Genomic DNA, 27,040 nt, shown 5'->3' on the forward strand with positions numbered 1-27,040 from the left:
CCGCGGAGCCCGTGTACGGATCTGCCGATTCCTCCCGCTCGCCGTCCCCGGCCCCAGTAGCGCTAAGGTGAGGGCTCGGCGGTGCAGGGCTGAGGCGGAAGGACGTGTCCCGGGGACAGTCTGTGCAGAGCGCCCTAGGCGGACGGGGTACAGCGCCCCAGGCTTCAGGATCCAACCCAGCTGCCGCGCTCCCGAGACACTGAACAAGCAATCCCAGCCATTTTCGCCGCGCAGGTGCGCACGCGCACGACCTGGGGGTGGGGGACGTTGTGGGGGTGGGAGGAGTGTGTCCTGGTGGGAGTCTGGCTTCCTGGTGGCTGTGTCCTTCGGGTGGGCGTGCCCGATGCCGACCCTTATAACACCTTGTAAGGATTTTTTATTTTCCTTATTTTTGTCTTTTATTGAAACAGGGTCTCACTATGTAGCCCTGGCTGCCCTGGAACTCACTCTGTAGACCAGGTTGACATCAAATTTATAGGGACCCACCTGCCTCAGTTTCCAAAGGGCTGCGACTAAAGACGCGCGTCGCCGTGCCGGGACTTTTGAAACTCCTGAAAGTGGGGGTGAGAGAATCCATAGTTATAGTGGAGGCCAAAATTGAGTTCACAATATATTGAGTCTACTCGAGCCCATTCCTTCTGGAGTGAATAGGTGTCAGGATGTCAGGGCTTGTGACTATGAAGTGATAAATACCATTAGTATGTTTAGGATCCCTTCAGAAATTGTTGGAAAGCCTGTCCAATCCCAAGCCATAATTCATTTTATTATTATTAATTTCAGAAAACTAAGTTAGCAAATCAAATAGCAATTTTTAAAGCAAGACATTGTAATACATTACAGCTCAGAGATAGACTAATTTTCATACTAAAGAATGTCAGCAGGGCCTTATTAAAAGTTGTGAACCGTAAGCACTTTGCAGTTCATGGTTTGCCGTAGCCTTGAATCTGAACTGAGATGTTTGAGGTAGTGGGCATTTGCTGGTGCTATGTGCTCCGACGGCAAAGTAGGTGTGAAGCGTGTTGTGGGTTTTGATGCGATCAGGCAAGCTCACTGTGGTGTGGCTATAGATCAGGCGGTGTTAAGGACAAAGGCTACCGTGGAGTTGCTAGTTGCAGCCTGAGTGCATGCTGGCGGAAGCACCATGGGCTCATTGTGCAGGTGTTTGTGAGTTAATTTTGATTCTCGCTCATTCGTACATGATATTGCATCAGCTGCCACATTCAGCTACACAGCCCCCAGTTTAAGAAGCTGGATATTAAGCGTTCCTAAGTTTTGTTCTAGAGACGGTCTTTGCAGCCCCATCATCACTATCTTGTAAGGAACACAGTCCGGGCATCACACGCTAATCAGTCCCTTATCCATAAGATCCTGAGCCCAAGCAGCTCAGGTGTCCATTAATAATAAATTAGACTTCTGCGGAGTGCAGTGCCGTGTCCTGAGGACCGCTTCTCAGAAGAAGGTACAAACTAACAGGTGTTCTGTATCGGACACAGTAAGTCAGGTTAAGCCCAATTTAAAAACTAAAAGCAGGTTTATTTGCACAAAGCAACTTCCCAGGGAGCTCTCCAGCCCCAGAGATTGAGGTGGGAGAAGTCACACGCCAGGACTAAAGCTGGGAGCGCATAGAGCCTCTAGGCAAGGGGTGATGACATGTCCACTGTAAGCTGGGTTTGTGCCCAAGTATGGTCAAAAGCTGATCACTTCAGGTGGGGATTTGGACTGCTGGGAACTTCAGCCTAAGAGATGTTTACATTTTCAGTATGTTGAAGGGAATTACAGCCATTTTCCTTAACGTTTAAATCATGCAACTGGCTAGGGAGAGCCCCTTCATGCTGCCAAACTGTAAGTGAAATATCAACGCCAAACAAAATTATAAGGTGTTCTGGGAAATCTAGAACCCAAGAATCTTGTCTAGAAAGGGCAGTCAGGGCCAGACTGTCATGTTAAAAAGACCGAAGCCCAGCAGGCAGTGTCTGCTGGCTACTTTGTAACCGATCCTAGCAGCTCGTGGGTGGAAGATGGCACCAGTTTCTGCATAGGCCGCTCAGTACATTGTTTCTACGCAAAAGATTTTCCAAGATTGTTGTTGCTGTGTTTGGGGGCTGAGGATTAAACCAGGGCCTTGCACGTTTTTGGCAAATGCTCTACCACTGAGCCAAATTCCCATGTCCCCAGTAAAGAATTCTAAATAATACATTCTTATGAATTTGTGATTTTTTTTTCCTCAGACAGGGTCTCACTGTGTAGACCAAGCTGGCCTAGCACTCACAGAGATCCACTGCCTCTGCCTCTGAAGTGAAGGCATGCACAAGAAGCACCGTGAGAAGTGAGAACAGCACTTTTTATTGTTTGACTGTGGTAAAGAAGCATTTAAAAAAAAATCAAAGTGCCTATGTGTGTGTGTGTGTGTATGTGTGTGTGTATTTCTTATATTTTTTACAAGTGCTTGTCTGCATATGTATCTGTGTACCACATGTGTGCAGTCTCCTCAGAGACCGGAAGAAGGTGTCAGATCCCCGGAACTAGAGTTACAGTTGAACATTTGGACACCGTATGATTGCTTGGGAATCCCGCCCAGGTGCTCTACCAAAGGATGAGACTCTTAACCTCTGAGCCATCTCTGGAGCCCCTGAAATGACATTTCTACTTCATCCTTGTAAACAAACCCTTAGGTAAACTTGACTTTTGAGCTGGTACTGTAGGGTCTAGGAAACAATAGATGTCACGAATGTGAAAGCAAAGGCAGAGAGCGAAGAGTCGTGCCGTGGTGCTCAGTCTGGTCACCAGCTGTACTAGGGATGGTAGCTGCCAAGGGGCCATGCCTTGGTGTTGCCTTCCTACGCGTGGATCTGGTGATCTGTGTGCCGTAAGGCGCCGCAGCCTCGCCTGCACCACACTGTGCCATACTAGCAGACCATGGCCATCGATTGCGTGGTAATATACTTTCCCCATTACTTTATCAGGATGGCTGTTCTTCTGAAGAGGCTGATGCTGCAAACCTCAATTGGAAGATGTTTCAGAAAACCCATCGTGAAGCCAGACCCGGCACAGCTGTCCCCTGCTGCCTCCACCACGAAGCTCGTGCACCTCACCTTTGCCAAAGGTTTCAGTACTGCTGGAGATGCCCACAGTGAGAAGAGACAGAAGAGGAAAGACGCTTTTACTAACACTGGAAGGAAAATCAGTGAGCGGATTATCCGCGTCCTGGATGAAAACGGCAGTGACCTGGGACTGATGCACCGAGCCGATGTGATCAGGCTCATGGACAAGCAGGACTTGAGGCTGGTACAGAGGAACACCAGCTCAGAGCCACCAGAGTACCAGCTCATGACCGGAGCGCAGATCCACCAGGAGCGGCTCAAGCTCCGGGAACAGGAAAAGGCCACCCCAAAAGCTGGTAGGTGCTTTAATGTTGGTGCCTCAGATACACCAGAACAGTAGTTCTTAGCTTGTGGGTCGAGATCCCCCTTTGCACAGGGGTATACAGAACAGCAATCAGATCACCATGAGGGACTATATTAAAGGGGACAGCACTAGGAAAGTTGAGAGCCACAGCTTCAGGACAATACAGCAGCACTCCCTCTCGTGTTTGCCAAGGTGTCAGAGGGACGTGAGGAACCGGGAACTCTGGTATGCCCGGTTTCACCATCATTGCAGGGAGGTACACATCCCTCCCTCCAGTCCCCTCATTTTTGATGTCCCATGTCCATCACTTCTTTTTTTTAAACTGTCAAGTATGGGGGGAGACACTGTGAGCCCGCCAGAGTGATGGAAGTCGCCGTCATCTGGGCTCCAGATGCAGTGGCGAGCCCTGGGGCTGACGGGGCTGACGGGGCTGACGGGGCTGACGGGGCAGTGAAGTAACACTCGAAAGAGAGGGTTTCCAGATCCAGCCTCCTTCTGTCATTTTGCTTTTCAAGCACCTTATAAATGCTGGAACGGTTCACAGTACCCCTGGCCTGTGCACATGGCCAGTCACCTTAAGACACCTGTCACGGAAGCCACCTGGAACTGGGTACTCAATGAGGAGGGTTGGCTTTTATGGCTCCCAGGTATGGAAGACTCCGTCCGTTCCATGGGCTTCATGCTGTGACAAGGATTGGGGGACTGGCCCCACTGTGGGAGGCTGAGCGCCGTGAGGAAAGATAACCTGTTTTATTACACCCCAGGAATGCTAACCAGAAAACAGACGTTCATAGGGAACTAACGAGATCAGGGAGGATATCAAACCATGTCACAGCCAGAAAATGTGGAGCACACTGGGAGCCTGGAGAGCCTGGCGGCTTCACTCCTTTCTCACAGAGACCCAGAGCCAACTGGTGGAAAGCAAGGGGTACTAGAAACTTTTTAAAGACCTATAAGAAAAGGTACTAAAGGTGGTCATGGTGGCGCACACCTTTAATCCCAGCACTCAAGAGGCAGAACCAAGTGGATCTCTGAGTTTGAGCCCAGCCTGGTCTACAAATCGAGGTACAGGATGGCGAGGACTGTTATACACAGAAATCCTGTCTTGAAAAACAAACAAACAAAAAACCAAAAATACAAAGGAAAGAAAAGGTAATAAACAGTTGTCTATCAGTGAATCTGATGTGGTTCAGGCTTTAAAACATTGTGGAAAAGTTGGCATCTCCTCCACCCTCCCAAGAGATGTTCTCATGGACTTGAGCCAGTGTTAATATGACAGATGTTGAGAAACAGTATGTGGATTTTTAAAATGGCACATCCCATGCTCGCAGGACAGCTGTGGGTAAGTTACTGGATCTGATTTGTTATTCCAGCTCCACAGCATTCGGCCTTTTCCCAGTTCTTTATTCTTATGAATGTTTGTGTGCACTCTGCGGTCTGTGAGCCTAAATGGGCCAGGCTGCAGCGCCTCTGTGTTCCCAGTACTGTCACAGTGATTCTCAGCACAGTGACAGTGAGGAGCCACTGCTGTCTGAGTCTCCTGAGTTGTCCACTATGCCCCAGTTGTATCTCTTGGGTGGTCTTCCTGCAGATTCATAGCTCAGTCTGACACACCGTCTGGGGGCGGGGTCAGTGGGTGAGAGTGCTTGTGCACAAGAGTGGTTTGAATCCCCACAACCAAGTAAAATCCAGTCTCAGCCGCACTCCAAACCTGCCCCTTTGGGGAGATGGGAGCCCACAGGCTAGTGACCCTGGTGTACAGTGTGCTAACAAGACTTTCTCAAGGGAGGTGAGGACCGCACGCACACACATCTGCACTCACAAGCACAAATGCATGCACACGCATGCACACCTGCATTCACAAGCACAAGTGCACACATACACACAAGCCTTAGCAGATTTTAACTATTAATTTAGCACATTAAAAACAACAAACCTTTATGCCTGTCTCCCCCATTTAAAAAAGCAGCTAATGGTCCATGAGGCTGAAATGAGATGGGGCTCAGAGCCTGTGGGCCTCAACTCTTACACCAGTGTGTGTGGAAGCTGTTTCAAAGGAGAGCAGAAACAGACCCAGCAATACACTTCACTGTTTCCACCCAGGACCTCCTGTGACAAAGGAACTCATTTTTTCTTCAAATATTGGACAGCATGATTTGGACACAAAGAGTAAACAGATTCAGCAGTGGATTGAGAAAAAATACCACGTTCAAGTCACAATAAAGAAGGGAAAAAATGCAGACCAGCCAGGGAATGAGCCGGTAAGTGTGAGCACCCACTGGTTCTTTGTTCACCCGTGCAAAAATACAACTGTCGAAAAACTGGAAGACCACAGGCAAAGAAACTGACTAGTGACTACCAGCCTGTGTGGTACCAGCTTCCTAGTGTCAGACAGTACACCTACTGTATGTTTTCTGTTACAATGTATTTGCCACATGTAAACCCAAGGACCCAGGTTCAATCCCCAGCATCCACATGGCAGTTGACAAATTTCTAACTTCAGTTCTAGGGAATGACGCCATCTTCTGGTCTCTGTGGGCTCCACACACATGTGGTGTACATGCAGGCAGAACACCCATACACAGTTTTTTAAGAATTGTAATATAAAAGCTATATTGTCGCCGGGCGGTGGTGGCGCACGCCTTTAATCCCAGCAGTCGGGAGGCAGAGGCAGGCGGATCTCTGTGAGTTGGAGACCAGCCTGGTCTACAAGAGCTAGTTCCAGGACAGGCTCCAAAACCACAAAGAAACCCTGTCTCGAAAAACAAAAAAAATAAATAAATAAAAAAGCTATATTTTCTTTTAAAAAATACAAAAAGTAGATAATTCATAGGATTCTCTTCTATTCACCTGTTCTCTGGAGAACTTTATTCCTTAGACTTGCTGGAGTTTCTGTGCTGTGCTGTTTGGCCTTAATCCTAGCTCTCTCTATCCACACCAAAGGTGCGTTGGTACAGTGTGTTTGCAGCCGAGGCTGCTTGCGTCACATACTCGCAGGGCACGGCTCAGCTGCTTCCGACTGAGTCCAGGTGGGACCTTCTTCCCTCCCTTCAGAATAAGGACGGTACTTTGCGAAAACCCAAAGCCAGTGCCTGATTTTGGGAAAGCATGGGTGGGCTAGCTATAAGAGCGGAGGCTGCAGTCCGTCAGTGTTAGCACACACATGGAGTTCCCATGCAGATGTCAGTGCACAGCAGACATGGGAACTGAGCGGCCTGTCACAGAAGCTCCAACGTGCAACGCTCAGTTTCACCTCAGCGTCAGAGACACCAAGTTTAAACTAATCTTGCACTGTTGTCCTTTGTAGGATGAGATATTTAACCAGATTCTCCAGACTATGCCTGGAATAGCAACCTTCTCAAGCAGACCGAAAGCCATTAAAGGAGGAACGGCCTCCACATGTACTTTTCGTCCCTTAAGCAAGAAAGAAGAGAAGGCATACAGAGACTCTCAGGAGGCGGAGAGAAGAGACACTCTGAGCAAGGATAACAGAAACATGGAGTCAGAAGTTCTGTGTCACTGACTTTAATAAAAAAATCCAGGCTCATGCAGAAGCTCCTGCTGGCTGCTCTAGAGTCCCTCATGTGGCCAGTGCTGTTCACTGGAGGGTAAGTGATGCAGCTGGTGGGAGCATCTGGCCTTGCGGGCTGCTGCTGGACTGTGCACTTTTAGGCTCGGAGGAGTCTGGCTCTGGTTTCTTTTTAGGAGGGAGGTACCCACTGAGGTGAGAGGCCAAGCTCCGTCTTTCCCGACGTGGTTTTACCTTTGGGAGTAAGGAAAACAGACAACTGAATTCCCCATCAGAATTGCTTGTGTCACAACCATATCCACTTCGATGGAGTCACACCTTCAACGGGTGGACACACACACAGCGGTGGGGGCGGGCCAGGTGGATCACACCTTCAACAGGTGGATACACACAGAGGTGGGGGCAGGCCAGGTGGATCACACCTTGGGTGGACACACACAGTGGTGGGGGCGGGCCAGGTGGACACATACAGGGTGGAGGGGCCGGGGTAGATGCCAAGCAGACCTTACAGCTGAGTGCTGGTGCAAGCAGCTCGACTTACTTTGAGCTTCATCCTCTTCTTGTCAGGATCGTGCACGACGCTGTGCCTTATAAGGCTTTGCTGCAGTGCAGGAAAAAGAAGGCCACTTTAGAAACCCTTGGTCCAGGGCTGGAGAGCTGGCTCAGTGGTTAGAGCATGAGCCACTCTTGCAGAGGACCCAGGTTCTGTTCCCAGAAACCACATGGCGGCTCAGAACCACATGTATGCTGGTTCCAATAATTAAGCTTTTAAAAAATTAAAAATTCTTGGGTATCTGCTAACATTAAAATGTCATGAAATGCTGCAAACTACCAGCTGCCTGTCTGCTGTGGAATGAATTTGACCAGAGCCTAGGGGACTTCCACTCCTCAGCAGAGTGATGTTCAGTCTTTTCCAAGGGCCATGCAGGGAATTTATTCCATCTGTCTACTGACTTAGATCTTGCCTGAGAAGGGAAGCCTGCTGGGATTGAACTCCCAGCTCATGCTTGCTTAGCTGACTCTCTCTGCGGCTTCTGCCCTGCTGGCTGGCAGCAGTGGTCACCACACCTGTCCCAGTGTGGACTGACCTGAGCTATGCTTGGAGAGTTTACAGTCCATAGTAAGAGCTCGTAAGAGACCAGCTAGGCCGAAGCAAACTGCACAATGCCCTGCTAGGAACCATGTTCTCACCTGACCCTGTGAATCATGCCAAGATCCCACAGCCCAGAGGCTGCCCATCCGTGGTACCCACCTCCTTTCTCAGGCCCTATGTGATGGTCTACAAGTTCAGAGTATTGGCTCTCTAAGTAAGGACCCTGGCTCTCCCACAGCACAGCCAGAATCCCCTAGAGCAGTGGTTCTTAACCTGTGGGTCAAGACCCCTTTGGGGTTGACTATCAGATATTCTGCATATCAGATATTTACATCATGATTTATAACAGTAGCAAAGTTACAGTTATTAGTAGCAAAGAAATAATTTTATGGTTGGGGGGTCACCATATGAGGAACTTTAAAGGGTGACAGCATTAGGGAGGTTGAGAACTACTACCCTGAGCACTTGTCAAAATAAGTTCATCAGCTTCCAAACCTGGGGCTTCTGGCCTGGCTGGGTCAGAATGGGGACCTGGGGTTCTGCAGGCTGGACATGAAGACCACCTGGTTGGAGCAGGCACTCACTTTCATTGCAAACGTCTTGCCACAGCCAGCATGCTCACACACGAACGGTCGCTCTTCCTCATGGAAGGAGAGAATGTGGCTCTGCAGGTTGAACACGGTAGTGTAGGTTCTCCCACAGCCTTCTCGCGGACAGTGGTACACGTCTCTCTCTGGAGCATGAGTCTTCATGTGCTGCTTAAGGTAGTCTTTGCGCTTTAATGTCTTTTGGCACACGGCACAGGTGACTTCCTCTGGCGGGGAAACACTCACTTAGCCAACCTCTCTATTACTGCACGTCTAGTCCTGAGACTACACACAAACCGGGGATGTCAGAGGAAACTTAAACCCCGCATCTCACTGCCACTGGCTCTGAACCCCTTAAGTCTTCTCATGACTCCCAACTTCCCTGACTCTTCACTTGGCAAGGAGCAGGTGTCCCTAGCATGGTGACTGGGCAGGCATCTGCCTCTGTCCTCTGACATGCAGCAACATTTCCCAAGAAGCCCTGCAGAGTTGCACAGTCCCACAAAAGCCAAGTGAACAGCAGCACCAGCTTGGAGATGTGGCGCCCAGGAAGCCAGCACTACACATGATGCCGAGCCCCTCCTTTACAGCATCAGTGTGTATTTCAGTCTTTCAGAGTGCACCCTCAGCTCCCCAGGGCTGATGCCCGCCCTCAGCTTCATGTCGCCTACCTTTATGGGCTTCCCTCATGTGCTTCAAAAGCTCTGTCCATGTTTTTGCCACAAAGGAACATCCCTTTTGACACAGATAGCCTGTTCAACAAAACAAAAAAAGTTATCCACTGCCTATTCTGAATGCCCAGTGTAACACTGATGACAACCAGAAAGGAACTGTGTGCCCGTGTAGTCTTTCTCCTCTCTCAAAACTGCCGCTCTGCTGGAGGAAATGAAATGGGGGTGTTACGCTCACTGCTCTGGCAACTTCGACTGTCTAAACCTTTTGCGCACTTTAGAGGCGCTAACTAGAAAGAGACTCACAGGTGGTACATAAAAAGGGTTATTAATAAACTCGAAGCATAACCGGGTGCTTAGTACCACACTGGTTTAATGGCAATGACAAGGGACCAAGACCCAAATAACAGAGCAGTGTCCTTTGCCACACAGCTCTGTGTACTTAGTGTGACTATGGAGTAGACCAAGGATGCCAAGTGGCCCAAGCAGCAAGCACATCCTGCTGTTGGTGTGTCTCCCAGTGCCAGCATAGTGCCCATCTGTACGTACCCTCGTGAACCTTCCCATGCCGCTTCAGCCTGCTGGGTGAGGCAAAGTGCTTCCCACATCCCTCCTGTGGGCACCTGGGAAAGCAGCACAGGAAATTGGCTAGTCCCTTACCGTGGAGAACTTTGCTGAAATCCTCTCACCAGAGCCCATCGCTTCCCACACCAAATCTGTCACCAAAGTAAAGACTCAGCTGTGGCCCTAAATATAAACACCAGTGACTTGGCCAGCTTTGGAGCAAAACAAGCTATTTTGAGAAAAAGTCACACATCTTTTGTTTATGTCATCAAATTAAAAGTTCTCATAGTTCTGAAAATATCCTGTATTGTGGCCACAGAAGCTACTTCAGGAGGCTGGCTGACTTGGTTTAGGTGACAATGGATCATCCTGAGCTGCCTGTCTGTGTGGCCAAAGTGCTACACATTGTCAGATAAGAACATGGCACAGGGCCTGGAGGTGCAGCTCAGTGGAGACAAGCACCAGAAAAATGCCAACAAGAGACGGTGTTTGTAGCTGGACGGTGGTGGCGCACATCTTTAATCCCAGAACTCGGGAGGGAAGCAGAGACAGGTGGATCTCTGTGAGTTCAAGGCCAGTTTGATCTACAAAGCAAGTTCCAGGACAGCCAGAGCTGTTACACACAGAAACTTGTCTCAAACAAACAAAACCAAACCAAATGGTGTTTGCTGCTGGGCATGGTGGTCCATGCCTTTGATTCCAGCACTGAGGAACAGGGACAGGACAACTGAGAGGCCAAGACTAGCCTGAGCTGTGCAGCAAGAGCCTGGCTCAAGGAAACAGAAAAGAGAAGCAACCAGGGAGGAAAGGGAGACAGCAGATGCAAGGGCTGCAGGGGAGTGAGGAAAGAAGGGCCGAGTGCTGGCTCCTCAGCACCAGTGAAAACCGCACAGCAGGGCAGCGCCAGGGCCACAGGCCTATGGGTGACACCGCACTGTCACTGCAGCAGCACAGGGCAGAGCGCAGCCGGTGGGAGCCAGAAGCAAGGCCCTGGTCAGCCCAACTGTGCAGGGAGACACCACAAAGGCAGGCAGGCTCCCTGGCACACACACCTGACCACTGCACCCCACCCCATGTGTCCTGAGTACTCAGGAAACCCTCAGTGCAGGCAGAGCCCAGTTACTTCCGTTCTGTAGAGAAAGAGTCTTCAGGATGGCATGCCATAAAGCCGAATAGGCGGTTCCTCGCCTTCACTTCAGGCTTAGCCAGCGCCGCAAGATTCTCACAAGCTGTTCTCCACACACGCAAAATGATTTTTAGAGACATGAAAACAAATATAACTGTTCAAGTCCCCACGAGCACACACGACAGCTGCACTCAGGACCCCGATCTTTGTCCTTCTCTGAACTGCAGTGTTGGCAAAGCACTGACCTGAAGAGCGGCTCGCCCGTGTGCTGGCACTGATGTGTTTTCAGCTGCTGGTGCTTCCTAAAGGCCTTCGTGCAACCTTCAAAACTGCACTGTGAAGACATAAATGCCCTGTTCAGTAAGGGAGAGACTCAACAGCTGCTGAAGTCCTCTCGAGGCTACATATGGCCCCATGGTTAAGGACACTGCTTCTCTCTGGGAGGACCCATGCGGACTCCAGCACCCACCTGGTGCTTCACAAGCTCCCTAACTCCAGTTCCACAGGAACTGACACCCTCCTCTGACCTCCACAGGCACCAACATGCGTGTGGTGCACAGGCACATAAGCAGGCAAAACACACTTGCACATAAAATAAAATGAATAAATATAAAACTTTTCCCACTTAGTCCCTGTGAAATGCTTCATCTCAAAATTTAAAGAGCAATGACATTCAGAAAAGCAAGCATGCTTCTGCTGGGGTAGCCAGTAGTAACATAGGGTGCCCAAGGTGAGTCTGCAAAGGGAGAACTTGCATGATGAGGACAGCCAATGCTGGGCCTCGCATACCTAGCAAGAGAAAATCTGCCTTCTGTGAACTCACTTTGGTGGCAAATGTAAAAATCGTCAGAGTTGAAGCATATAAAGCCATACTCACTATATACTGTCTCTGTGGATTTTCATGTCTGCGTTCAATGTGTTTCTTCAAGTTGGATTTTGTGTTGAATTTCTGATTACAACCATTATCTTCACAACTGCAAGAGATTGTATGAACCAAAATATAATACACTAACGTGAAAGAGGGTTTAGGGTGTGAACATCTGGGGTTGGAGAGACGGCTCAGGCAACAGCACTGGCTGCTCGAGCAGAGGACCCAGGTTCAGTTCCTAGCACCCATGTGGTGGCTTGTAACCACCTGTAACTCCAGTTCCAGGGGATCTGATGCCCTCTTCTAGTTTCCATAGGCACCCTGCACATACAACACAGAAATACATGCAGGCAAACCCCCATACGTATAAAATAATAAAATGGTATTTTAAAAAAGGATGTGCAAATCCTTCTACATTATAAAAGCTGATGATTCCAAAGAACACTATAAAGTAGCCTTTTAGTAAATCCCAAAGAGTCACGCTGGGATTGTGGCTTGGTGGAAGGTCTTGTGCGTGTGTTGGGGCTGGGGGACAGGAGCACATGCCACACCATGTCATGCAGGCCTCAGCTTGGACAGGTGTGCAACAGGATGCTTTGCATGTCCACTCTGGGCAAAATGTACACTGGCTCACCCATCCCTGTACACTGGCAAAGGGAGGAGAACACTGGCCTCGGACGCCTGATAGCACCTTGGGCTCCAGGTTCCACCATTTTGATTTAGAATTCAATAACCTAACTCTTGTGAGAAATGTCCCCATAAACTGCACTTTCAACAGGAAAAGAGCCTGGCTCTAGTATTGTCACCACAGGTAAAAAAATAATACTTGGAACAAAACTGTGACCCACTGTCCCCTCTGGGATGTCACTAAGCCATTCCACTTGCCCTTGGCCTTGAAGGAGTTAAGTCCCTCGTGAAGAGTTCATGGCCTGAGCAATGAGGACTCCTTTCCCAGTCTCATTGCACTAGAAGATGCCCCTTGGGCACTGTGCACCTGGGCAAGGGGTCAAGAGTCCGCAAACACAATGAGGGGGTACAGTGCAGAGGCCACACCAGCACATGGGAGGGGGGGTTATGTAACTGAGCTTCCTCCCCACTGTCCCTCCAATTAGAGGTGGCCATGGCTAAGCTCAGGCCACCCCACTCAACGCTCATGGCGCCTGAAATGGGAACAGCAGGCCTACTGCCCTCCCTGAAAAAGCTGGGCACCAAAAAGGCATCTTGGATTACAGGGTTGAAGGACCAAGATGAGAATGGTATAGAGAGACCAATCTGGAGCCCAAGTCCCCAAAGACCCTGGAGTACCCTACCCTTCCCAATACTACTTCAGCATTCCAGTCAGAACACAGAAAGCCCGATGTGTGAGCGACTTGTGCTTACTTCCTCTGCACTCTAAAACTACAGACAGTTAAACACAAGCACAGGATGGGAGAATAGGGTCACAAATCCTAGCAGGAACCAGTGGCAGGGGCAAGAAGGACCCTGGCAAGCCGCAGAAAAGCATTGTTGTCAAGGACAGCTGGACCAGTTTCATTTCTGAGGGCCCAGCACACGGGGAAGATACGGAGAAAAGGACAGAGGAACACAGGCATTGCATGGCACAGAAGGGGCACAGATGTTATACAATCTGAGTGCAAAACCACTGTCATAAAGTCCCCAGCTCTTGACAGCAGCCAGCCTGAACCACCGGCGACACTTCGAGGTTCAAATTCAGGTTGTCAAGCTTGGTGGCAAGTACTTTTACCAGCTAAGCCATTTCGCCAGCACCCTCCATTCTTAATCCTATGAATCAGCAATCATCTTGCCAGGGCTACGTGCAACATAGGACCCACTGCAAAGGTCTAGTCAGCCCGTACTCACACAAAAGGCTTTTCTCCGGTGTGAATCAGGACATGTCGACTCAGATGGTAGTCTCTGATGAAGGCCTTGCCACAGCCCTCATAGTCACAAACAAATGGCCTCTGGTGCAGAGAAAACGGGGAAGAAGGAAAAATGTTACAGATATTGATTGTGTGTGTGTGTGTGTACCACTACATACGTGTGGAGGTCAGAGGACAACTTTCAGGGTCAGTTCTTTCCGTCTACCCTTGGGTTCCAGGAATCCAGGTCCTTAGATCTGGCTCCCAGTACCCCTCCTCACCGAGCCACCTCATCAGCTCTGTTGTTACAAGTCTGATCTGTGGGAGGCAAAAGCTTTGGGCTTCCTCTCCGGGACTATGTCCATTCAGCAAGAGCTAATTCTGCTGCAATGAGTTCTACACCATAAACACCCCATCTTATCACAAGGTCACTGCTTTGTGGACGGACAGTGTACTGCCTAGTTTTGTCTGCCAATTTGACACAAGCTAGAGTCATGAGAGGAAGAAGCCTTGGTTGAGGAAATGCCTTGATGAGATCCTGTAAGGCATTTTGTCATTTAGTGATCAGAAGGGGGAAGGACCAGCCCAATGTGGGTGGCACCATCTCTGGGTTGTTGGTGCTGGGTTCTATAAGGTGGCTTGAACAAGTCATGGGAAGCAAGCCAGTAAGCAGCTCCCCTCCATGGCCTCTGCATCAGCTCCTGCTTCCAGGATCCTGCCCTGTCTCAGTTCCTGTCCTGACTTCCTTCAGTGATGAACAGCAATGCTGAAGTGTGTAAGCCAAATAAACCCTTTCCTCCCCAACTTGCTTTTTGATCTTGGTGTTCTGTCACAGCCATAGAAAGCCTAAGACAGCATCTGAAATAAGCGGGTGAACCCGCTCCTAGCAGGGACCAGGATTCCCCTGCAAATCCCTTTTCAAGGTTACTTTGCTATGAGCACATGTGGCCTGTTTGCACATCTCTCCACAGCATCCCAACCAATGGGAACTCAGGGCAGAGGAAGGAGCAGGTTGTCTCATCCCAGGGAGCTCAGTGTCTGGACTAAGAGATACCTGAGGCACCGATACAGGAAAATAAATGCATCACAGTTGAAAAAGCTCATAGCGCCGGGCGGTGGTGGCGCACGCCTTTAATCCCAGCACTTGGGAGGCAGAGGCAGGCGGATCTCTGTGAGTTCGAGATCAGCCTGGTCTACTAGAGCTAGTTCCAGGACAGGCTCCAAAACCACAGAGAAACCCTGTCTCGAAAAACCAAAAAAAAAAAAAAAAACTCATAGCTGCAGGGGCAAAGGAAACAGCTCCCAGTCCTAACTGCAATCTCCCTTTGGGACCCTGAAAGGAGGAGAGGGGATGCTCTGGTGAATCCACAGTAAAGATATATATATATATATCTTTATATCTATCTATATAGATATAGATATAGATATAGATATCACGTGTACCTAACTATGGAAATACTCTGAAATCCAGGAGAGTGGTACCAAGACCTCATTCACAGTACTAGACAGCCAGTGGACAGGAGCACTCAGGTGAGCCGCACTGCCCAGAACAGAGTCAAAGAACCTTGTTCAGCTCCAGTGCCAGAGTAGGGTCGACACTAGTCAAATTATTGTGGGACAATAAACACAACTTAGTGTCCAACCAAAGTGCAGCATTTCTAGTCTAGAAGGAAAGGCAAGCTCTGCCTCCAACACGGACCAATGTGGGACCAGAATAGGCAAGGAGAAGAGGAGCTAATGTCACAAAGGATGTTATGAGGGATGGCAGTAATGGGTAAGTCTGCCAAGAGACGGGCCAGGGGAAAGATCCAAACAGGAAGGCTTTACCTGACTACCCCTTACCCGGCTTGATACCTGACCAAAGCCGGGCAATTAAAAGGGTGTACACTTGTTGCTTGCAGGGAACCCTTAAGCTTTCCCCTGCAGGAGCTCTAGGAGGCGGAGATTCACTGGATGGGTGTGTCTAGGGGGTATCTGACCCCCTACTAATGACGACTGGGGTAAGGGCTGCCCTAGACCTCCGTCCTTGCTCCACCAAGGCCAAGACTAGGACGCTGCCCCCACGCCGTGTTGGCCACGCGCATCCGCAGCCAGGTTACCTCCCCCGTGTGCTTGCACAGATGAGCGTCTAGCTTCCAGGCTTTGTTGTAACTGGCGCCACAGTCGGGGAAGGAGCAGATGAACCTGGTGGGGAGCGCAGGGCGCGGCGGGGCGGTGCCCGCACAGGCCGCCACGAACGCGTCCTCGAAGGTCAGGGACGACACGGCTTCCGCGACCGAGACCCGCGGCTCCAGGGCGACGAGGCCGCTCCCGGGCCGAGGCGGGGCAGCCACGTGCCGCTCCTGGAACGCCCGGACAGCACAGGTAAACAGCGTACGTTCCCCGGACTCCACACTTCCGGGAACGCGGCCTCGCAGGGCTCCAGGCCCCGCCCAGCAAACCCCGCCCCTCGACTGCGCATGCTCAGAGAGGCCCCGCAGAAGAGCCTGGCTGCGCAGGCGTCCGAAAAGGCGGGCTTTGTGCTCAGCTGTCTTGGTTTACAGAAACCGGAAGCACTGCTTAAGGGCCCAAAGTGCCCACCTGGTTTAAGATGGCCTGTTCTTCACATTCCAGGTTTGCCCTCTGCCTCCTGCCACAAGCCCCAGGCACAGTAGATCTCAAGCTTGTCAGCTCATTCGCATAGCGTGGGGATTTTTCAAATTTCCAAAACCCAGAGTTTATCAGGAACAATTAAACAGTAATTTCTGAAGGCAAATATGCTGATGAGTGTTTTGTCGACTTTCTTTTTGAGTCCTCAAGTGTTTGGGGCCGTTCTCAGCCCTAGGCTTTCCTCTTTCTATTCTCTTGATTTAATCTCTTGTGTTGGCAGAGACTGAAAAATGCCCTTTTTGAATCTTTACCAGCAGGGTGGTGTGCATTTATGAAGGGCTGAACTGGCTGATCTTACTGTTGGCTGAAATTAAGATGACCATGAATTATCTTTACTAAAGAATGTTTTGAACGCACTGTACCCCAGTAAAACTCATCCACATGAAAAGGGATTGATTGACTTGGTGGTGGCGCACGCCTTTAATCCCAGCACTCAGAGACAGAGGCAGGCGGATCTCTTTGAGTTTGAGGCCAGCCTGGTCCACAGAGTGAGTTCCAGGACATCCAGGGCAATACAGAGAAAACTGTCTCAAAAAACCAAAAGGGAAAGGGGGGGGGAGGTAGAGGGTTACAAGAGGGTCTCAACAAACCAGATGCAGAAAAGTCTGGGGACAAGAAAGTTGTTCACAGGTCATTTTCTGTGTCGCTATTGGAATCTCCTCATGCCCACCCTTGCTCCTTGGATTCATGCCCCACGTGCCTGTGTGTATTGCTGGCTGGCTCTCAGTCCCCTTCCCGCATTCCTTTCTCCCCCTCCTCTCCTCCACTCCAGCTTCAGACACGCCCTCCCAGTTCCGGTCCTCTCCCTACCTCTCTCTCTGTCTGTCCTTCCCTTTTTCTGAAGATCAGCTTCTAGAAGATTCTGAGGTCCCGTCCCTGTGACTCTTGTTTTCCAAGGACTTTGGTCTCAGCTAAGCAGCATGGACCGCGTAATCTTCTCCCATCTATCCTTTTAGTGAATAACCTTGGTTAGACAATATGGTGCCCAGCTAAGATTCAGGCTCTTCTCAGACCTGAACATCTCCGCCCTGTTCCGGGGGGCGGGGCTTGTGAGTCCTGAGGGTCAAAGCCGAAGATTTACAGAGAACTATCACACCCATACTCTAGATGGGGGCTCTCTCCATCACTTGACTTCTTTCTCCATTACTCAGGGGGCTCTTCACTCATCCTTGGATTCTGTTCCCAACTTTGAGGCTACTTTGACGCTATCAGTCAGAAGCAACTGCGTGTGATTTCCAAGCCTAAGTCTCAAGAAAACTTCTCTGTGTCCCCTGCACCTGTGCCATTGCCCAAGGATAAAATTTCTATCCCAAGAAGAAAAGAGTGGAGGAACAAAACTGAGCCCTACCAGCCAAGCCCAGCATGAATAAGCCAGTCAGCCATACCAGCCAGATCCAGCACGCATCTGTGGCAATGACTAGAAGCCATTGAGTTGTAGAGAGATTTGTGGGCCAGCGATTTGGTAGCAATAACCAATACACCCTTGGCTGGCTTATGCTCATATAAGAAACGTGCTCAGCTGTAGGCGGGTTTTTCTTTGGGTCGCCAACTCACACACACACACACATCACAGAGACTTCTTATTATGAAAGGTTGGCCAATAGCTTAGGCTTTTATAACTTAAATTAACCTGGATCTTTTAATCTATGTTCTTTTACATGGCTTGTTTGTGTTTATTTTGTGAAGCCCATAATGCTGGCTCCGCATCCCTGGCATCTCCTCAGGATTCCGCCCTTCTTCTTTCCAACATCCTCTCCGCCTGAAAATGCTGCCTAGCTATTGGCCGTTCAGCTTTTTATGAAACCAATCACTATTGACATATCTTTACACATTGTAAAGAAGTATCTCGCGACACTCAGCCAACAAACATGCTCAAATTTATTTCTGTCATCCTTTAAACAAACAACTCTGTCTTAGATCCCGGTGATTACACCGTTCATTGCTGATCACACCCCTGCCCTTCATAGCCACGTGTTTTAAAAACAACTTACTTATTTTTCCCAGTCACATTTTCATCGTTACCACCACCACCACCACCACCATCATCACCACCACCACCACCACCATCATCACCACCACCACCACCACCATCATCACCACCACCACCACCACCACTATCACCACCACCATCAACACCACCACCACCAGCACCACCATCAACACCACCACTACCACCACCATCACCACCACCATTACCACCACCACCACCACCATCATCATCATCACCAAAATGTTAAGCATGCCCCAAAATGGAACCAACAGTACACAGAGCGCATTGGACTCTCACTCAGCTTCAACCACCATCAAATTTTGGCCATTCTGGTTGCATCTTAGTCTCTATACCCTTAAGACCCACATACCTTTAAGCCCAGCATATCCAAAGTGTCTCTTCTTACCCCTGTGAATGCTGCCACAGTCTACCCGCCAACTGACCATAAATGTCCCATCCTGGACTGTACTTACTCATTTTCACTTATGCCCAAGGAAGACCTTAGCGCTCTAGTATCTGGGCTGAGCCATGACTCCATCAGCAATGGATTACTAGGGAGACTTCAGTTCTATCTCAACTACACCAAAAGAATTCTGTTACCCAGGGGCTTTTTTCCCCCAAACTAATCCAGATATCCTCTGGTCTCTGGTTAATTCCACCGAGACCTTCAAAACCATCTGACATCTGTGATCTCATCAGGTAGAGTGTATTCCATAACTGAGGGAGAAGCCCCTTCCAGAAGCTGGTCCCTTCCCGCGTTGTCTGTGATTACAAAGAGTGATCATTTTTTTTTCTTTTTTCTTTTTTTGGATTTTCGAGACAGAGTTTCTCCGTAGCTTTTGGTTCCTCTCCTGGAACTAGCTCTTGTAAACCAGGCTGGCCTCGAACTCACAGAGATCCGCCTGCCTCTGCTTCCCGAGTGCTGGGATTAAAGGCGTGTGCCACCACCGCCCGGCAGAGTGATCATTTTTTGAGGCAACACTTGACAGGACAAATATGCTACTAAAGAAGAAGTGGAGATATCGTGGATTGGAAAGAAAGTTCTGGAATACTAAGTGTACCCTAAGAGGACCTTGTCATTAGCAAAGTTGGAGGTCTGGAGTTGAGGGGGTAGCCATGCGACTGGGACGGAGGAGGCCTGTGAGTGCTTACCCTGCTGGTTAGAGATGCGGGCTTTGGGGTGCTGGGCCCTGTCTTTGCGTCCTGTTTCCTATTTGACCTTTAGGCAGTTAATTTCTCTGAAATCCACGTTTTCTATAAATAGCAGTTCCAGTGCCGGTGGCCCTAGAACTGCATAAGATAATAAGCCCGTGTGTGATGTTTAACACAGGGCTACTGTAAGACTTTAAGACAATTCTGAAGCCATTTTGACAATTCTGAATCCTCTCAGCCTCTGTGCCATAGTGCTTCCCCTCCTCCCCTGGGAACCAAGGACCTAACAGCTACACTCGCACGTACTTAATTCCTGAACAATTACCCATATCCGTATGTTTTGGTTCAGTCCCCTGGGAAACGGGGTCAAAATGACCTCTTACCTCACCTGATCTGGCAACAGCTCTCCAGTCAATTACTGGTAATACCCCTTTGAATAAGCCAATCAGAATAGTCAAAGAACAACCCCCCTTGCTTCTGTGGCCCCTTTAAAAGTAGACTGTACCAGCTATTCGAGGTCCCTCGGCTTCCCGAATGCTGGGGGACCCTGTCATGACAGAATTAATAAAATCCTCATGCTTTTTCATCGGCTGTGGTGTATGAAGTGGTCTCTGGGGGCCGCTCCTCCTCGGTGTTTGGACGCTAGAGTCCAATACTACGTAATTAGAACACAGCAGCCTGTTCCCTTCAGATCTATAGCAACTGACACTTCCATCTTTTTTAAGAAAGTTCCTTGTTTTCCATGAGCTTCTTGACTGGTACACTTTTTAAGCTCCTGTCTTGAAGAAGTCACTGTGGTAAAGTACCAACCGTGGCCTCTGGCCAGCGGCCAGATAGGACCCCAGGCTCTCAGTCAGCAATCATAAAGGACCCCGCCCTTCAGAAAAGTAACCCTGGCTCATTTCTTCCCAGTGGCTCTGGGGAGACCCTGAAGGGAAGAAAGACAAACTGTGCCCAGACTCCTGACCCACAGAAACTGTATAATAAGAAATGCTGGTTGTGGGGCTGGACATGGCGCACGCCTGTAATCCCAGCACTCGGGAAGCAGAGGCAGGCAGATGTCTATGAGTTCGAGGTCAGCCTGGTCTCCACACAAAGTCCCACACAGAGTGACCCTATCTCAAAAACAAAACACCAAACCAAACACAAAAAAATTAAAATGCATGTCGGAAAACAAAACAAAAAGAAATGTGTGGTGGTTTAGCCACTAAGTAAGGGGCGAAATTGTTATTTGGCCCAACCAACATATAGAGCCCAAGTTCTGTACTTCACAAAGTAACTCTAGAATTGGAACTGGGTTCTCACAAAGGAGAGAAGAGATGAGCAAGAAGGAAGAAGAGCCTTCTGGGAACCAGAGAAGACTCGGACACAGAATTCAGTCATTTAGAAAACGTAACCAGGCAGTGATGGCCTTTAATCCCAGCACTCAGGACGCAGAGATAGTTGGAGCTCTGTGAGTTTGACCCAGCCTAGTCTACAGAGCGCATTCCAGGACAGATACAAGTATACAGAGAAACTCTGTCTTGAAAAATAAACAAACAAAAAGTACTAATAAATACAATTTGTATTATTTTATGTGTATGTCTTCTTTGCTGCGTGTGTATTTGTGTGTTGTGTGTGTACAGTACTCACCAAAGCCAAAAGTGGGCAGCAAATACCTGGGATTTGAGTTACAGGGGCCATCACAAGCAGGCTGGGAACCGAACCCCCAGTGTCTTGGAGAGCAGCCGGTGTTCCTAACCACTCACCTAGCTCTTCAGCCTCAATTCAACTAGTTTATATTTCTTCCTAACCAAAACTCAGATGTATACTGTGCTAAGAATGAGCGTGTATGGTAAAAATCTGCAATCTCCTAGGGCAGACCGCACAATCCCCATGATGGTCTGCCCTAGGAGACTTCAGTGAGGGATCCCATTTGTCCCAGTTCTGCTTTTCATAACTGCTGGAAGTTGAACGCAAGGCTTTGTCCATAAACGCAAGCCGCAGTATCTGCTCTTTCCTCTTATTTGAGCAGTGAACAAAGTCTTATTCGTGTAGCCTTGGCTGGCCTGAAACTCGCTGTATAGACCAGGCTAGTCTCGAACTCAAGAGATCCTTCTGTCTTTGCTTCCTGAGTGCCGGAATTAAAGGTGCAGGCCACCATGCCCAACATGCTCTTTCTTCTTTTGTCACCCAGGTGGTACAGTAGAAAACTCTGTGGGTTGGTTCCAGTCACCACCAGCAAGTGACTCAGGCAGCAACCCCCACCCCGTAGTGGTTCCTCTAAAGAGTTGAGGTCACCCTGGCCAACAGCCTTCACTAGGGCGGTTTCAAGTCATCTCAGCAGGTTGTTTGGCCTCTGTGCTGCTGCTGCCCTGTCAGTCACATACCCTCCTCCCTGTAGCAGGGCTTAACTAACCCGTGTAAAGGAGCCAAGCACGTGGCTGAGAGGACCTGTTCTGAGGTTAACTCTCATCACCCCCACTTCTGTGCTCTGCATGTCAATTACAAAATACTGTGTGTCCATAAGCAGTAGGTTTACACTGACACCTGAGTGACTGTATGAATAGCACTAAATAAATTTCGTGAGTTAGGAGACAAAGGTTCACAAACCAAATCTAACCATTTTGCCTCTGGGTTAAGCAAAAGAGAGTCCCCTGCCACACAACACCTCACCTGCAGCTTCAGTCCCACTGTGCCTCTAGTCTTCCAGAAAGGCTACAGAAGCTTCTGTCTGATTGCTCGGAGAGGGCAAGCTGTCACTTGTGGCTTGTCCTCGCCCCTGGCTATACTGTGGGCACTTGCCTCCCAGTCTCCACACCCATTCTTTGCGTGTTCCCTGTGATGTTTGCAGATAATCTAGCATCGTGGACAGGCTGTTGAGGTACGCTCCATTTAGTCTTCTTCATTATCGACTGGTCACGTGACTCCCCACTGGCTTTTCTGATTAGCCCTCCTCTCCCTTGGTCGGATGGCTTTCTCCTGCAGCCCTAATAGCTCTTCCGGGGGAGCACCACCAGCCCATCCCTAATCACTGCCACCCACTTCAAGTCCATTTTAGTCCTAGGGAGCCAGACTCTGTCTAGCCAGTGAGGCTTAATTGCTCTCTGATTACCCTTGGGGTCAGGCTCTCGCCAACACGCTGTCTCCATCTGCAGCACATGCAAGGGTTTTGTGTTTGATAATTTCCCCCGACAGCTAGCAGAAATGTGCCTGACTGAGATGAACAGGCATCTCTGGGAAGTCCTTTTACCGTTTCTGCCCGACTTCTTGGTTTACTTTGGAGGCAGGATCCGTCCATCTCTCTTCCCTTCCCGTTACACCATTTTGATCCAGTTTACCACAGTCGCATCTGACCTCAGCCACAGATTGCATCTGTACCCATCACCTCTGATCCTTTCTCTCCACTGCTGCTCAGGGATCCTTCTCAAACTCCAGCAGTTTGAGGAGTGATCACTATCTCTGGGATAGAGTCCCAGTTCCTTTCTGATGTAATTTGTAAAGTCTCACAGACCTTAGATAAGTCCAGGCCTCATTTCTTCCACTCCCATCATGGCCAAGGATGCTCGGCTGAGCTGCCTTCCTTACCACACTCACCTACTCCCACTCCTATGCAGATCCTACCAGATGCCAAGGACTACTGTGTTATCTCTTGTGTTATCACTGCCTCCTTCCTCCTCCATCTTCCAAAATTTGCAAATGCCCACCCACCTATCAGATGGCTGCTTAGGAGTCAGTTCCTCCAGAGATCTTCCCAGACCTCCTCCAGCTAGCCTTGGGTCCTTTTGGGGGGTGGGGGCAGAGGAAGGGGTGTCAGATAAAAGCAACTAGATCCAGAGGTCACACCCGAGAGGGATGGATTCACACAGTCTTCCATAGAATGTATACTGTGCCACAGGCATTGCCACGATTGCCTTGGCAGCAAGGAGATGCTAGAGTATCGGATGGACAGTGTGGACTCCTGACCTAGATTGCCAAAAGTCTGGTGGTTTCCAGATCCTGCCAGGCAGGTTTTTAAGCCTGAAACAGGTTTTCTTTCTCTTGGAACTTTTAGATCGCTGACTTTGTCTTATTCCAAAGTCAAAGGTCAAGGAATCCCTAGCCTCTATGCTCATCTGACCAATACTACAAGATGAAAGGAGAAGGAAGTTTAGGGGAGACTTGGAACCAATCCTTTCTTGCTGGTTTCAGGGCCAACTTTAGCCTCTAGAACCATCTCTCTTCAACGTGAAGGGTTATATGTGGAGAAGAAGGAGGCAGGAGGGTTTGTGTGTTCCTCCAGATGTCCGGGTCCTGTGGGAGAGCTGCAGGCTGTATCCTGGAAGACCCTGGCTCTCATCTGCAGGATAACTCCAGCTCACTAAGAAATTGCCAAAGGACCACTACTGCTGTAGGTTTAGCCATAGAGAAGAACAAACAGCTGGCTCTATGAGGCTGTCTTCTAAAAACAGGGCTTCGAGCAGATGTAGGGGCAGCTGCTGGCTCATCTGGCCACGGCCCGTTCCCTCTCTCTAAAGGGATCTAAAAAGAACAAAAGTGCCTTTGTGTTGCTGCAGCTGGAATGGAAAGTTCCATCTGGATTTTCCGTGTTCTAGTTCTTCAGAGCTCGTGGACACAGGTTCAAGGAGCAGCTAGCCAGCAAGCAAGCAGCAAGTCCTTAGAGGCAAGAGTCTTCTTTGATCACCTCATTCTTCCATCTCTACAAGTACCAGCTCTCTGTACAAACCAAAACTACGACACCTGCGTTATCCTGGCGTGCATTGCCTTCCCCCAGGGCGCTGCAAGTGTGTGTACCCAGTAAGCAGTTGCCTCTTCAGCTGTGTATGTTGCTGTTGTGTGTTCAGCCACTTTGTATTGCTCACGGAGGAGGGGTCCCATCATCGATAGTGAGGTAAACACGCAGCAATCTAGCATCTGGATGTGCGTGTATGCACATATGTAGCGTCCCTAAAGATCTAATTGCAAATCGATTTCTCTGTATCTCACATAGATAACGAACATGGCACTCAGATGACCTGGAACTGGCTCTCTGCTACTTCTCAGCTTTGGACCTGGGCAGTCTATTCATTTTGTCCGTTTCTTCATCTAAAGAAAAAAATAGAATTGTATGCATGGGGGCTGGAGAGATGGCTCAGAGGTTAAGAGCATTGCCTGCTCTACCAAAGGTCCTGAGTTCAGTTCCCAGCAACCACATGGTGGCTCACAACCATCTGTAATGGGGTCTGGTGCTCTCTTCTGGCCTGCAGGCATACACACAGAAAGAATATTGTACACATAATAAATAAATAAATATTAAAAAAAAGAATTGTATGCATGGCTTTAAGCTCTGGGAAAACAAGAGAGTAAACCAAATGGACCCAGCCCTTGTGGGGACAGCATCCAGAACCTGTTGAATCTGAGATGGAGAAGAGGGAAAGCGTGGGTTCCGCCCCACAAGGAAGGGAGGGAAAAGCACTCCTTCTGTCTTGTCTTGATGATACTGTGGCCCAGAGCTCATGCTGTACCAAGCTCAGGACATGACAGAAAAGAATAAAAAATGTTGCTTCTGAAGGGAGAATTAAAAAAAAAAAAAAATTATAGAGTGCCATCTTGTGGTGAGGAAAAGGAACACGCGCTCCAATCATAATTCTTTATTGGATTTTATATGACATTAGCAGGTGTAAATAAATTGCATGCTATTACGCCCTCAATTCCTCCCATATGGTCGGGCAGCATTTTAAAGTGGTCAGCAAATGTTGACAGCAATCTATACTTGTCCCACTAACACATTTACCACAAGTAATTAACTTAACTACCTGATAAAAATGTCATTGGCATGCTGTAATGCTAGCTATTGTCTGAAAAGACTTTGACTGACAGTTTCTTGTGTTGGTTCTCTGGTTATCTTTATAGGCACACAATCAAATTCAAATTTGATCATTATTTTTACGATTTGATTAAAGTAAACAGCCAAACTGTGTGATCACGATCCAGGAAGATTTATTCTTTGCTCCAATGATGGGCTTTGGATTTTTATATTATTAGGAGACAATAACCAATTAGCCTGATTGCTTTGTGATGGTGCCAAATGCTGGCAGCCACGCCCTCCTATGAATGTAACTCATCAGCAGGATTCCACGGGCTCTGGGACATCAATCTGTATGCTTTCAGGGTTCCGGTTGCTGCTCCAGGAACGGCCATCATTTCTTGCAAGCCTTTCATTGCCACACAAATAGGAGCGACACAAGCTGAGTTTCGTGAACCACGGCAAGCGTGCCCGCCCGCCTGGGGTCAGATTGGCAGAGGGTGAATGGCAAAGCAGCAGCTGCCTGAGCTTGGGTGGCGCAGCTCCACACAGTCCTATGAGCCGCGGGTCCAGCTCGAACAATGAAAAGCTCCTTGGGGCTGCTTCAGCTGTGACTCGTGTGCCCTTTACACACGAACTGCAGTCCTCCAATAGGAAACAGCCTTCTGTGTAAGCTGGACAACGTTCTCCTCTTGCATACTTCTGATAAAAGACACCTCAAAAAATGTGATAATTGGGTCTGGAGAGGTGACTCAGCGGTATAGAGTTTTTGCTGTTATTGCCTAGGATACTGGCTGGTATTATTCCCACAAGGTGGCTGGAGACTACTAGTTCTGTTCCAGGGGATCTGGTGCCCTCTTCTGGCCTCTACAGGCACTGCATGCATGTGGTACACAGACAAACATAAAGGTAAAACACCCACACACATAATTTCTTTAAAAAATAAAAATTTAATGCGACAGTTTTTAGAGTTTTTCTCCCCCTGACTAAAGGGTTGTCAGGAGCCAGTAGATACTCCCATTAATGTAGGTGACTTCTGCCCAATGCTGGGAGGAAGTGCCCTTTGCTAACCTGTGTTGGTGAAGGCCATGTCTCAAGACTACAGACCATGGAAACAGCAAGACTTCAGTATGGTGCTGATGCTTCAGGCATTAATAGACTCAGATTATGCCTTTGGCCATTTATTTGAAAGGCTAAGATAGAATCAGACTAATTTTTAAAGCCCGGTTTCCCAAATCCTGAAGGCTTACCTTATGTGTCCACACCCACCCACCCACCTGAAGCAACCTGATCTTTGCCCAGAAGACACACAAGTACCTGCCAGCCTCAGCCCTGGGCTCACAAGGGCCTCAGAGCTCACTGACTTCCTGTAGGGAGTGCTTAAGTGCCTATGTACCAGCTCCTGGCTCCACTGGTCTCATCCTGGTTCCGCCCATGCCACGTAACACCCGTGCCTCTCTAGCAAGACGTTAAGTGACATGGGAGCAGCAGGCCACTTGTGCAGAGCAGGTGGCAGCACCCGTCTGTTTGCTCAGTAAATGCTCACCAAGAGCTTATCTCATGCTGAAGAAAAGAAGGAGGGAAAGAAGGAAGGAAGGAAGGAAGGAAGGAAGGAAGGAAGGAAGGAAGGAAGGAAGGAAAGGGAAGGGAGGGAAAAAGGGAAGGAGGGAGGGAGAGAGAGAGAGAGAGAGAGAGAGAGAGATGGGCAAACAGTATTTCCTAGATGCAGACTGTGTCCAAGGTCCTAGGTCACCCAGATGTCTAGGAGTGAGAGATTAGAGCA

The 27,040-nt window shown here is 49.1% G+C and overlaps 2 protein-coding genes across 5 annotated transcripts in view; one reads left to right on the forward strand and one right to left on the reverse strand.

Annotated features, from left to right (window-relative positions):
- Mtif3 (mitochondrial translational initiation factor 3) lies at positions 1-7,067 on the forward strand. Of its 4 annotated transcripts, none has more exons than XM_057765388.1 (4): positions 1-234; positions 2,964-3,397; positions 5,509-5,666; positions 6,713-7,067. In XM_057765388.1, exons 2-4 carry the CDS (start codon positions 2,965-2,967, stop codon positions 6,926-6,928), a joined length of 807 nt encoding a protein of 268 aa, XP_057621371.1. In that variant the 5' UTR covers positions 1-234; position 2,964; the 3' UTR covers positions 6,929-7,067. The 4 variants fall into 4 exon arrangements, with proteins under 4 accessions (XP_057621371.1, XP_057621373.1, XP_057621374.1 ...); XM_057765390.1 differs by having other exon boundaries at positions 21-67; XM_057765391.1 differs by lacking the exon at positions 1-234 and adding an exon at positions 311-365.
- The window catches only part of Gtf3a (general transcription factor IIIA), a 22,847-nt gene continuing 2,720 nt past the window's right edge, over positions 6,914-27,040 (reverse strand). Inside the window, exons 2-10 of the mRNA XM_057764700.1 lie at positions 15,802-16,233; positions 13,704-13,804; positions 11,853-11,949; positions 11,221-11,309; positions 9,835-9,908; positions 9,286-9,366; positions 8,612-8,841; positions 7,476-7,535; positions 6,914-7,168 (exon numbers count right to left, since the gene is read on the reverse strand). Coding sequence (XP_057620683.1) covers positions 7,004-7,168; positions 7,476-7,535; positions 8,612-8,841; positions 9,286-9,366; positions 9,835-9,908; positions 11,221-11,309; positions 11,853-11,949; positions 13,704-13,804; positions 15,802-16,233 — 1,329 coding nt within the window. The 3' untranslated portion in view covers positions 6,914-7,003. The remainder of the gene's footprint in view (positions 7,169-7,475; positions 7,536-8,611; positions 8,842-9,285; positions 9,367-9,834; positions 9,909-11,220; positions 11,310-11,852; positions 11,950-13,703; positions 13,805-15,801; positions 16,234-27,040) is intronic.

Source organism: Chionomys nivalis, chromosome 3 (assembly GCF_950005125.1).
Source record: "Chionomys nivalis chromosome 3, mChiNiv1.1, whole genome shotgun sequence".
In the NCBI taxonomy this organism is placed as follows: domain Eukaryota; kingdom Metazoa; phylum Chordata; class Mammalia; order Rodentia; family Cricetidae; genus Chionomys; species Chionomys nivalis.

Bases quoted from the DNA above. Each gene is read 5' to 3' on its own strand.
- Mtif3 (XM_057765388.1), top strand. From the start codon at position 2,965: ATGGCTGTTCTTCTGAAGAGGCTGATGCTGCAAACCTCAATTGGAAGA. The intron at 3,398-5,508 runs GTAGGTGCTTTA...GTTTCCACCCAG, and splicing joins AAAGGCCACCCCAAAAGCTG to GACCTCCTGTGACAAAGGAA. The intron at 5,667-6,712 runs GTAAGTGTGAGC...TGTCCTTTGTAG, and splicing joins ACCAGCCAGGGAATGAGCCG to GATGAGATATTTAACCAGAT.